At 32.8% G+C, this 14,136-nt stretch overlaps 1 protein-coding gene across 1 annotated transcript; it reads right to left on the minus strand.

Moving 5' to 3' along the window:
* Window positions 1-5,278: 5,278 nt before the first annotated feature.
* LOC124888992 lies at window positions 5,279-6,123 on the minus strand. Its single transcript, XM_047400276.1, has 2 exons — window positions 5,917-6,123; window positions 5,279-5,719 (listed from the first exon to the last, which is right to left on the minus strand). The coding sequence occupies exons 1-2, from the start codon at window positions 6,121-6,123 to the stop codon at window positions 5,279-5,281; spliced, it is 648 nt and encodes a 215-aa protein (XP_047256232.1).
* Window positions 6,124-14,136: the final 8,013 nt, after the last annotated feature.

A 14,136-nucleotide genomic window follows, 5' to 3' on the forward strand; every position in this document is an offset into this window, starting at 1 on the left:
AGGTAATCGCATACCCCATATTTTGAATTAAAAGGTTGCTGCAGTCTAACCATAATATAATTAGTTTATGACCGAAATGTTTAGCAAGGTACGATAGAGATTGTATGTATTTCATACATTGCAATAAATTATTTTTAGTTTTAATCCTAATCCTTTTTATGGTAAAAATTTTGTGAGACAATGTTCATATTCAAACCTTATTCCTACTGTGGAGGAGTTGGAACAGCTTGATTTGCCGCCAGTGAGTATTGCATCATATCATCTTGATACATCTTCGATGCCATCATCAATTGGTATTCCAGACCAAATGAATTACAAAATTAATGAACCCCAAGCCGCCACAGAACATGACAGTTTTGAAGACTTCAGTATAACACCTCCGTAATATTTAAAGAAGTTGAGTCATTTATCTGGTATGGTTCCTACACCTCAATCGAAGAAGGAAAAATTATTGTAGGAAGAACTACAGATAGTAAAGAACATAGTCAGAGTTGGACAACAAAATAAAAACAGACTACAGGTATTTCAAAATCATCACCTGTTATATTTTTTGTCATACTGAAATTGATTCTCCATTGTGTTATTTTAATGCTAAATAAATACATGCATATCCATCAGATGCAGAACAAAAGAGAAGATGTTGATGAATCTCCCAGCATAATCAGTAAGGAGCACTTGGTTAAAGTGGACTTAGATTCTTTAAAGTCGGAGATAAAGACATATGTGAAGACATACGTAAGCATCAGTAATTTAATCCGTATATGTATTCTGTTTGTACACATATTAACTAATCATCTATGATTGTTTATTAGATGGACCTTAAATTTAATGATTTAGAGCATGTTCTGAATGATAAATTCTTTGAAGTCTTTACAGTCGAAAAATGACACTGTAGAGAAGGTAACATACTTTAAAATATAACACAGCTATTAACTACTATAATGACTTTAACTTTGATTCTTATATATATTTGCAGAAAAAAATTGCAAAACAGAGCCCGCAAGAAGGTGAACATTTAGATGATGTAGGTGATGTTGCACACCATAATAATCCAATCAGTCCATAGATGGTCTCGGACAAATTAGTGGAAATGGAGGATGCCAACGCAACCAAGCACCATCACCTGTAAAAGAAGGTCAACATGTTGTAATGGTAATTTCTCACTTTATTTATATACATATTCGAATCAAGCATTCAATATATTTTTTCTCCTTAACATGATTTTTTTGCATGTTTTATATGAAAAAAAATGACTAGGAGATACATATAATATGTATGTGACTGCCTTAGCATAAGCAATACTAGATACGTATTTACTATTTTGTATCTCAAATATTATTTATGTATCACATTTAGTTACTAACTTTACATAAGTGTTTATTATTTTGTATCTCATATTTTTTTAGTAAGGTAGTAGTGAAGAATCTTATTCACTGAAAAAAATTTGCAGAAAAATATTAAAACATAGAGCCGACAAGAAGGTGAACATTTAGATTATGTTGATGATGTTGCAGGCCCTACTAATGCAGACAGTTCACAGAATGGCTCAGACAAATCGGTTGAAATGGAGAGGGCCAACGTCAACCAAGCACCATCACCTATAAAAGAAAGTCAACATGTTGAAATAGTAATTTCTCATTTTATTTATATACATATTCGAGTCAAGCTTTTCATATAATTTTTCTTATTAACATGATATTTTTGCATGTTTTAGATGAAATAAATAATGACTAAGAGATATGTATAATATATCTGTGACTATCTTATCATAGGCAATACGAAATACATATTTACTATTTTGTATCTCAAATATTATATATGTATCTCGTTTAGTTACTAACATTACATAAGTGTTTATTATTTTGTATCATATTTTCTTAGTAATGTAGTAGTAAATAATCTCATTCACTGTAAAAAAACATTATGATCAGTTAATTAATTAAAATTTTGATATTAAATAAAAAAATATTTTTAACTGTATCATAGCATATTTAGGATGCTAATATTGAGAAAATGGATGACATCATTGTTGAAGAAATGAAACCGCTTGAAACTATTGTTCCAGTTTCATTGTTTGATATGACTTTGATAGTTTATAAGCCTCCATCAACTATTTCAGACGAGTATTTTATTAGCGATATCATAATTTTATCTGCATTCGCTTCTCCAGAAAAGATCATGTCTGATGACAAATATATACCAGCATAGCACAATAGAAAGCCATCTAAGATATTCTGTTCTCCTTTTTTGACGCATTTTTGATCAACTTCCAAGTAAAAGCAAAAATTGATTTCTACTGAGCGCAAAAAATATCCTTTTGAAGGTTTCTACATTTCTAGAGAATCTCCAACAGAACTAATGAAAGTTTTTGAGGATTGGATAAAAGAAGGTCTTTACAAGAAACACTTGAACAAGTAAGTTCACCAATTACTTATTCTAAATTCAAATGCAGTCTACAGTTTTTTTTTATTGAAATCTCATGTACTATCATATTTCAGAAAAGATAAGGATGATCACTACAAAGTTAAATATGCAACTCTTGAATTTCGATAACTAGATTTCGTAGGTGTTTTTTCGAAATTGAACAACTAATTCTACCTTATGTATCAACCAAACAAATGCTGATATGATGAGGTATTCTCATATCCGATATCATAAATTTTAAATAGTGACATTATGAAAGTATATTCTTTATAATATATGTATTAGTGATTGTGTGCTAATTTTGGTGATGTAATGTAGTGTTTAACACGATGGTGTTAGATTGACAAAATAATTTGGCCGAATTGTTATTACTAACGAACAAACAAAGAATTTTTTTTTTTTGTCAAATTTGATGCTTTGATGAAGTATAGCACCTGGATTTAAAAAAAAAAATGTGGTTGTACTGTTATATGTGGTTTGGGGTTTTATAATGACAAAAAAGAATAGTATGGTGATGATAAAATATGATAATGGTGCATTGTCATATTTATGCATTTATGACATTGTTATGCATTGTTATACCCAAATAGTCAGTGTTATGAATTTATGTTGTATGAGATACATATAAAGAAAAAAATGTGTCTAAGTCTTTTATTATGTATCTCGTTTATTATTTGTTGTTTTCTTCACCTGCGTTATTCCTTTAATTATTTTAGTTACATCAATATTTTTTTTGTATCTTAGCTTAACATTACAGTAGCATGCTCTAACATATATTTCATTCTTTTACACCTTGAACAACATCTGGATGTCATTTTCTATTACTTGAGGAATAAGTACAAGCACAGAATTTTCCAACGATCATATACACCACCGATGATTGTTTTTTCGAAGTATAAATTGTAAGGCGTATATGTATTACTATCATGCGGATGTTGGTAAGGAACTTTCAACTCAAGATGCATTTGCAAGGACTGATGACGTTGCTGAAATTGAGAAGTCGTTGATTAACACAATCAAGGGATTGAGTACACCTACTAGTCATCTTTGAAACCTGGTTAATGAGGTCTTTGTCCCCATAAACTGTGACAGTGCCTTTCACTGGGTACTAGTAGTCATTGCTTTAAAGGAGTGATGCATTCGTGTGTATTATTTGATGTACTCATCATGGAACAAGGCACAAACAAGAGAGGTTCAAAAGTTGGCTATAATACTTCCAACTTACCTTCAATACAGTAAATTTTTTTTTATCAAAAAGTACCTACGGAGTGGGTTGCCCTTGAATCTTACAACGGAAAGATCAAAAGCAATCTATTTCAAGTGGAATATGTTACTGGGATAGCACAACAAGATAACGGAAGTTTATATGTATTACTTTACTTTTTTCTTTGTTTCACATCATTTACAATTATATGTGTTTTTAATATAATTAGCAATCACTATGCAAGGATTGTGGTATTTTTGTAGCTACATTGTCGAGTATCTGAGTGAGAGATGAGGCATATACTCTTTGAGTATTGATGCATAATACCATCGTTTGAGATACACAATGCTTTTGTGCAAATATGAATTTGAAAAGACGAAGAATAGATACTTTAGTAAGAATGATGATCCACCGAGGCCAAGGAGGAGCTTTACACCAGCAAAAATAAACCGTGTTCTGAATATTGAGTAGTTGTTTATTTGCTGGATATTAAAAACTTTGATGATGTAAGTAAATGTTTTCAGTTTTGCTTTTTTAGAAATGTTACAAAAACACACATTAGGTGACAAGTGTTTTGATGATAAACTAGTTCTACTTTATAAGTGATATTTACTTATGGTTATTGCAGTTTCTGATATATTATTATTTTGCTATACGTTACATTTTACAAAGACATGATTTTATATTTTTTGTTACGTTGTGTGGGATATATATTTATTACTTTGTATCTCATACAATTTATTATGTCTCTCTTTTAATGAATAGACATATACAACTAATTAACGTAATGATAGTAACTAACACAAAGTATATAATGAATCTTTATACCATGTTACATTATTACGTTAACCATGCAACATTCAAGTTACTATATTTATATAAGTTTGTTACTTTGAGATAATTTTCAAATTAACCATAACATAACCTATACAACATAATTGTATCTCATACAATTAAATCTCTTATTAAATCATAACATAATTTTGTATCTCTTATCATTTTTTTCTTTGCAAGAAATTTTATTTCTAAACTCAATAACAATTACGTGCACATAATAGTACATAGGCTTTATATTGTGCATAATATATATTTTACAAGAGATACGATCTATTTAAGCTTGTATCTCTTGTTAATTTCATAACATAGGCTTGTACAACTATAGGCTTTTTAACCATGCAACATTCATCTAACTCTTTTTATAGGATTTTGTTACTTTAAAATAGTTATTAAATATATCATTTTTAAAGAAAGTACCTAAACTTTTTAATGTTCACCATTTATCTTTTTCAGAAGATACATTCTATGATTTTGTATCTCTTTTCAACTACTTATTGTACCAAAACTATTGTTTTCAACTTAATAACACTATTAGTCACATATGTTAATTGCTATTTGTCACTATTGTTTTTGGAGGATTTATAAACAATAAATTCTACACACACAAATATATGATACAACTTGACAAAATAAAATATGATAACATATCTGATTAATTATCTACCGAACAAAAACAACGAGTTATTTCGCTAATTGTTATTCATAAAAGTCTGAAAAAATAACAAGAACATCATAAACAATGAGGTTTAAAGATCTAAAAAAAACTTAAACTACTAGAGATTATTCAACATTATTCATTAGTAGACTACATTGTCACTCCTTCTTTGAAAAGAAATTACAAGTATGTCTGTTGTGACCTTCATAACTACATCTTCCACAACAGTTACTGCTCGATGTCACAGTTTTACTTGATTTCTTGTGCCTTGATTTCTTCAGCCTTCCAGCTGGACGTTTGTATTTTGGTGGTAACACAACTTCGTCCACTACTTCTTGTGGCACAATCCAATCCTTCTTATCTGGTATTGGAAACATTGATACTTCATACAGCTTCCTTAATATTTCTGGATAGTAATACTCGGAGCAATAAAGCTTCATATATGTTACATGCTTGATTTTTAGAACTACTATCGCTTGTTGACATGTTATCTCATCCAATTGGGATCCTCCACAACTGCAAGTCCTCCTGTCAAGACATACTATGTACCTTCTACCGTCATCGTAAACAGAATATACATATATTGATGACGCACTAACCTACAAGATTAATCATAATATATTGACACATAGATATATATAGATCTTCTTTATCAGATTTTTGTATCTCTTTAAAAAACTTAATTCATGAACTTATTGAAAAATATTTCAAAATAACTTTATCAATTAAACAGTGTCCTGTAATATCAAACAAACATTACACAATATTAAAAACAAAGGTAAACATCTTAACTAACCTTCAACCGCGAAGATTTTAAAGTATTTAGCTGAAGAATGCCTTCGAATCTACTACCCAATGATGTGTTTGTATACGATGCTCTTTCTCTATTTTTGCAATTGTACTTTTCAAACAATTTTCTAGCTTGTTCCAAAAATTCTATTATTGGCAACTCACGTTCAAGCTTGAGTTTTTCTTTTATACACTCCGTTATATTTGAAGTCATCATTCTACCTTGGTTAATAGGTGCATACACGAATGCCTACTTTTCAAATCCATCTCAAGATAATACTTTACCCTCTGATCAATCTTGCCAACTTGATTAAAAAAAAACTCAAAATCATCTTTTTAGAATGCCTTAGCCATAGCATAGAAAACATCGCTAAGTCTATCTTTACTCTTTCTGAAGTTTGTGCACATATTCTTCCACAGATGCCAAATGCATGCAAGGTGCGACACATTTGAATATAACACTGACAACCTTCATTAGGCTTTTGTTGCGATCGAACACGACACACATACTATCACGCTCTTCAAAAGCAATTCTAAAATGCTCAAAAAAATCACGTGCAAGAATTATCATTTTCAGGGTCAACAATACCATACGCAATCGATAGAATGCATCCTACAATTTCAATATAAAAATTTTAATGTCACTGATACAATTAAACTTTTTATGAAACGTAACTAAAAAAATCAACTAACTCAAAATCGACTTTGAATTACATCACAAAAAAGAATACATAACAAATAATTTTACATACCTGTGCCATCAAGAGTGCTTGCAGAAACAAATATCCCTTTATATGCTCCATTCAAATACGCCACATCAACCACAACTACTAGTCTACAAAATTGGAATCCACTCTTCAATGGTTCTAATGCTATGAACAGATACATGAATTTATTATCCTCAGATTTATGCATTCTAATATGTGATCCTAGATAAATAGAATTTAGTATATAAATGTATCTGGACATTCGACGATAACCATCTGTAGGTTTTCCCTTAACATCTGAACTGCACGTTCTTTAGTCCCGCAAGCCTTCTGATAGTTAATGTCTACACCGAAAGTACTTTTAATATCTTCGATTATGTTATTCAACGTATGTATTCTCTTGTAATTGGCAAGTTTTGGAGTAGCAAAACCACTAACAAAACCAACCGTAGCTTGAAGTTGTGTAAAAACTCTATCTTTCAACGGGCATGTGTGAACATCTTGAAAAAATCAAACTTTAAAAAGGTCAATCCCCCGCCGACATGATGCCTTAAATATCTATATCCAATTCTCCGAACAATATTTTAGGACATAACTGCAATCATAAAAAAAAACTCATAATATATTAAAAAAATAAGATGTATTTTGATGTACGAAAAAAAATAACGGGAGATACATACATGAACCATCGTGCACAATATTTATCTTTAAGAATACTCATATGTATCTTTGATCTATCAATGAAACAAAAGCATCACAAGATACATATATATACACAAACAGAGAACCAAAGATATAAGATGAAGGAAAAATTATCATATATGGCCAAATATGTATCTCGGCCTACATAACATAACAAAAAAAGAATTACGTAAAACAATAATCAATTTTATGTTAGATACATAATTCAATAAATAAGAGATAAATAACTACTTTGGATACATTAAGAAAGATACATACCTTTTTTTGTCAGATCCTTTCACATAGAAATTGAAGGGATGCTCAATGACATACCTTGCCATAACTTAAATAAGAGTACACTTGTCCTTGTAGATTTTCCTAACCTTAACTTCACTATTTTGGCAATATATAATGATCTTGTTCCCCTTCATATCGAACAATGGCAGCAGAGCAGAACAACTAGACTTATAACTAATTAATTCCGCAACTTTTTCACAAGGATTTTCCAAACACATTACTACACCATCTTTTCCATCAAACAACATCTCACTATCAGATTTATCTACTGTAGTGATGATAAGTGGATACATCCCAAAGTTAGGCTCACTTTTCTTAATTTCAATATACAGCTTCACATCTATCTCATTACGAATTAACAACGGTGTCGCATTACCATCAATTATGTAACGAGCCTTAATTTTTTTCTGCTTTCATCAATTTTCAGTTCTACAGTAATGACCGAAATCAATTTATCATAGGTTACATGTTCACTAACAACGATTTCATCACTCTTATAGCCCTCGTACTTTATATCGTTAATCCAAACGTCAAATGACATAATAAAACTGAAATATTCATTACAAATACTTCAAGAAAACTCAAGAAAAAGAAATAAAAAGTCATACGAATCGTTTTTATCTGGAAACTGAATATGGAAGAGAATTTATTTAAAAACGTGGAATAACAAATAAATTACCTTTTTCGTGAGATTTTATTGAGTTTTTACCATTATTAGTTAGGGTAGTTGCTAAATTAATGCAACATTAACCGTTACATCCCTTAAATTATGCAAATTAATTTAATTAATAAATATATTTGTAAGATGTATCTCACATTAGTTATATGTATCTCCAATGACCAAAAGGTGTTATTTATTGAAATTTAATAAAAAGTTGAGATTTTATGTAAATAGCGGTAAACATGTTGTGATCTAGGTAAATTTTACATATTTTTTTTCTTAATAACTAGTTTAGGTGTATGCACCTCGCGCGTGTATCTCACTTTAATGAGTTCAAACGTTACTCTAAATAGGATATTTGTTTAAATAATAAACATGAATACAATAATTAAATTCAATATCTGTTAAGTATGTAAAAGATGGATAATTTATTTATTAAACCTAACCTTACCAAAAATATTTCTAAAAGTCGATCGACATTCATCTACCACCTGTAAACTGCAATAAAAAAAAATATAATGATAGAAACATCAAAACAATACAATTAAATCTAATCTTTACACACACAAAATTTCTCAAAGCCGTCAGACACTCATCTACCACCTGTAAACTATAAAAAAAATAATACGATAATAGCGATATCAAAATAATACAACTAAACCTAACCTTTACATAAAAAAATTTCTCAAAGTAGAGATATTAAAATAATATAATTAAACCTAACCTTTACCTAAAAAAATTCCTCAAAACTGATCAACATTTTATCTACCACCTGTAAATTATAATAAAATAATACGATAAAAGAGATATCAAAACAATATAATTAAACTTAAAGTTTACACACAAAATTTCCTCAAAGTCGACTGACATTCATCTAAGAACTATAAACTACCACAAAATAATAAACTAATAGAGATAGTAAGACAATACAATTAAACTTAAAATTTACCTAAAAAAAATTCTCAAAGTCGACCGACATTCATCTACCATCTGTAAATTAAAATAAAACAATAAGATAATAAAGATATCAAAATAATACAATTAAGCCTAACCTTTGCATAAGAAATTCTTCAAAGCCAACCGACATTTATCTACGGCCTGTAAACTAAAACAAAACAATAGTGATCACAAAATTTCGATTGTGATGAAAATAATTCTCATCTGAGTGAAAACTTTGACCCTAAAGAATGACTTTAATTAAAACAAAGAAGATACATATATACACACATGTTGAATTCTATTATGTTGACAAGAACAGTGAAGAAATTGAGGGTTAGAAAATCAAGCATCCATCAATGTAGACCTGCAAATCTGCAACTGAATCAAGTTAGATGAGCATCAATCATATTTTTCCAATAGGCAAGAAAAATTAACCTTAATTGATCAAAGTATAACCGTAAAGTTAAAAAATGAAGAGAGCATCAAATAGATAAAATACTCCATAAAAACATACATAATTTAATGAATATAAATATTAACATGACATACTTACAACAACGTCAAGATGCATATAAGAAAGCATCAACCTCAACTTCTGTGAAAAAACAAAAACAAAAAAAAAACATGCATAAATGCGAAATAGACCATACAAATATTGAGAATTATATTAATTAACTTGAAAAAAAAAGTAATAAAGATGCAAATTGAACCCAAATCCTCTTTGTTGATGGACGAATTTATCTTTACCATATGTAACAATTCATAGAATAATTTCATAAGGAAAAAAGGAAAGAAGACCGGCTTACAAATTCAAGAGGTATATATATATTATTACGTATATTTATAGAAGTATTTTTTTTAATAGAGTCCTATTTTAGTGGTATTTTTCTAGTTGAACAATAGAAAGAAAAATATTAATTAATATTTAGGAATCCCATATAATTTAGGAGGTTTAGTTAATATAATAAAAATAATTAAATAATAAATTGAAAAAAATACTGAAAAGATAATTTTGTCTAAAGAAGAATCTTTTAATGAAGGCGAAAAGTTCAAATCACTTTTAGGATTTGCACACTTTTAATATACTAGTATTAGTACCCGCACGATGTGCGGACAATATTTAAGTAAAAGTAATCATTAAACAAAGATAGATTAAAAATATAATTCCTCTAAGCCTAAGCCCGTGAATCTCAATTCCTCTAACAGAGTTGGTACTGGGCCAAGTGTTACCCAGGCCCAGAACTCGACTGTTAAAGGGAGTCATTTATTTACCTCCCCTCCACAAAAGCCCAATCACCCCTCTTCTCTAGAGCCCAATGAAAATTTCAACTGCCTATAAGGAGCATGACCCTACTTTTTCTAAAATCTCTCTCTTAAATAATAACTCTCATATTTCCCAAATAGGAATAAAAAGGAAAGAGGCTTCCCATAGTAGGACCCCTAAAAAACACGTCCACCTTAGCAATGATGAGCCTATACCAATGACTACGGAAGACTTTTCATCTTCCTACAATGATGGGATAGTGAATGTCCTAGGCGTGGACATTGCATTAAATGTTGGTTGTATTCCCCATGGGAAAACTTCCCAGCTTCCACCCCTCAGCTCCACTAACTCTATATACCCTGAGGAAAGTATGTCTGATTCTCTACCTAAAAATAACAATGGACTCACCTATCTCCAACCAAATCATCATCACCACAACCCCGATGCCCTTACACCTGGAATGAGAGAGGAGACAAATCACCCTCCTCATCCAGAACCCACAATACCTAGCTCAACTAACTATGGCCAGCCTGAACCAGGGTCTCCAGACATATGGGACCAATGTATGGATGGCCACCCTATTTTATGTGATCAACTCATCAGCTCAGAAAGAGCTGACCATAGATGCTATGACCAACATTATCAACCAACTCAGCCTGAGCCTCCCTTTTTTCCCTCCACTTAACCCTGCTCAGATGCTCCTGGGGCCAGCCTTTGGACCTCCTAATGGGGAACAGCAGCCTCTCTCTCTACCTCTGACTACAATATCACCATACCTCACTCTGGAGAGGGTGGAGAGGCTGAATGCCCTGGAAGCATTAAGGGAAAGCAACAAGGACATGGGGGAATTCCTATCTCAGCTCAGAGTACTAAGAACAGAGTTACTAAACCTGGTAGAGCCTCTAGAGCTAGGATTCTCAGAACCAGTCTAGGAGATAGTCATCATATTGATACCTTTAGGTCTAGTAGGCCTAAGTTTAAAGTTAAGTCCAACAAACCCTACACCAGAAGAGACTCCACAAGTCCTGCTCACTCCCATAAGTAAGAAAAAAAAGCCTATTCTATGACATCCACCTCTAACCCAAAAGGAAAGGAGAAGGTGACTGCATCAGTCCCCCCCTCCCCCACACACACACTTCATTCAAAGATGAATAACTACATAGTGTGTAATGCTAGGGGCGGAAAATATTGAATTCAGGAAGCACTGCAAAGCAATGGTCAATATTCATCAGCCTTGCATTCTAGCTCTCCTAGAAACCATGATGTCTGACCATCAGGACCTTTGTAAGGAACTTGGCTTCCACAACCACATTCAGTCTGAAGCCATGGGTAATTCTGATGGCTTGGTCATTATGTGGAGAAAGAATGTCATTTCTATCACCTCTGTCTCTATCTCTAACCAGGCTATAAATATTAAGGTCTAGGTTAGTACTCCCCCTCTTCCTGGTATATCTCCATCATTTATGCTAGTAATAACTTCCAAGATAGGGTTGACCTTTGGAATAAGTTATCCTCCTTTTGTGAAACTTATATCTCCCCTGAGGAGAACAGCTGGCTGGTGGGGGGGTTTCAATGAGATCCTTAGAGCCTCTAAGAAATTTGGAGGAGCCAGGATAAACTTAAATAGATCTAACCTGTTTAAGAACTGCATGAACTACTGTAATCTCATTGATCTGAGTTTTAAGGGTAGTAAGTATACTAGGTCTAACATGAGATACAAAAATAGACATGGTCTCATTCTAGAAAAGCTGGATAGGTGCCTGGCAAATGACCCCTGGATACACCTCTATCCAGAGGCAACTATCACTCACCTTTATAGAACCCACTCTGATCACCCCCCCCTTTCTCCTCAACATTGGCTCCCCCCTGTTAATTAAGATAAACCATTCAGAGTGGAGTCCATGTGGCTCTCATATGAGGACTTTCCCAACCTTGTAAGGGACTCCTTTCTTGACTGCTCTTGTATTACCTTGGCCACCAAGGAGTTTGAGGAAAAGGCTAAGGATTGAAACAGACTTATTTTTGGCAATATCTTCAGTAGGAAAAAAACTGCTTGCTAGACTAGCTGGGATTTAGAAATCCCCCAACTATCCTACTAGTCTTTTCCTCCAGGGGTTAGAGCAGACCCTCCTGAAAGAGTTCAATCACATCCTTAATCTAGAGATTGAGTTTTAGAAACTCAAATATAGAATTTCCTGGCTCCTTGAAGGTGACTCCAACACTAGATTTTTTCACACCTCCACCCTTAACAGAAGGAGGAGGAATGGGATCAACTCCCTGATTGATGACAGTGGTACTTAGAATTACCATCCCCCAGATATTACAAACATAGTCTCCACCTTCTGTGCCAAGCTTTATACTACTGAGCACTCCATTTGCCACTGGAAAACTAGGAAAACCCCTCTTTCTAGGGGTCTATCAGCCCTCTAAATCATGACCTTCTCCAAGCCACCCCTTCCATAGAGGAGATTAAAAGAGTTGTCTTTTTTTTTAAACCAAACAAGGCTCCTGGTCCTGATGGGTTTCACCCTTTTGTGTACCAAAATTTTTGGGACATACTAGAGCCTCCCATTGTGAAATTCTACCAGGATACCTTCTCTTCAGGACACATGGACCCCAAGGTCAACTCTACCTACCTAAAACTTATTCCTAAGTGCAGGAATGCTACCTATCTTAAGAACTTTAGACCCATAGGCCTGTGCAACACCCAGTACAAGATCATTACTAAAATCATCAGTACTAGAATGAAACCCTTCCTAGCTAAGATCATTAGTCCCAATCAAGCTAGCTTTATGGCTAAAAGAAGGGCTTCTGATAATGTCATCATTGTCCAAGAATATATTAGCCACTTCTCTAAGATGAAAGGGAAGTAGGCCAATATGATTCTCAAGATTGACCTGGAAAAAGATTTTGATGGGATTGAATGGTTTTTTATTAGACAGGCTCTTTCCTTCTTCAATTTCCCCCAAAGGCTCATCCAACTCATCCTTTCCTACATCTCCACTTCTTCAATCTCCATCCAGGTTAATGGTAGGAAGACTAACCCTTTTTGCACCTCCAGAGGTATTAGGCAGGGTGACCCCATGTCACCCTAGCTCTTCATCTTATGTATGGAGCTTCTGACCAGAAGAATCAACTATGAAGTAGACATCCTACTTAAGACCCCTATTTTAATCTCTAATAAAGGCCCTCCTATTTCTCTTTTTTTTATTGATGACCTCACTCTTTTTGCCAGGGCTGACCCTAAAACCTGTAACACCATCAACAGTACCCTTCAGCTCTTTAGCTCACACTCTGGATAGAGAATCAACTTTGAGAAATCCAAAATTATCTTCTCTACAAACTGCAGGAAAGAAGTCCAGGATAACCTCAGCTCTTTTCTTGGTATGCACCCCTCTAACCAATTTGTAAGTACTTGGGATTCCTCATTTTTCACAAAAAACCTGAGAAGATGGACTTTCAATTTATCATTAACAATCTCTCTAGTAAGCTATCTGGGTGGAAAACTAAATTCCTCAACTTGACTGGTAAGGTCACTTTGGCCAAATCTTCTAGCTTCCAACCCTTACCATGTCATGTAGTATATTCACCTCTCTAACTGTATTCTCAAGCTAATTGATAGAACCCAAAGGAACTTTATATGGGGCACTACTAATTTCAAAAAGAAAATGCTTCTCC

This window comes from Capsicum annuum, chromosome 11 (assembly GCF_002878395.1).
Source record: "Capsicum annuum cultivar UCD-10X-F1 chromosome 11, UCD10Xv1.1, whole genome shotgun sequence".
NCBI classification, from domain to species: Eukaryota; Viridiplantae; Streptophyta; class Magnoliopsida; order Solanales; family Solanaceae; genus Capsicum; species Capsicum annuum.

Excerpts from the sequence above, each read along its gene's own strand:
- LOC124888992 (XM_047400276.1), bottom strand. The coding sequence starts at position 6,123 with ATGACTTCAAATATAACGGAGTGTATAAAAGAAAAACTCAAGCTTGAA. Across the intron at positions 5,720-5,916 it reads TAAAATCTTCGCGGTTGAAG|GTTAGTGCGTCATCAATATA; the intron begins GTTAGTTAAGAT and ends TTAATCTTGTAG.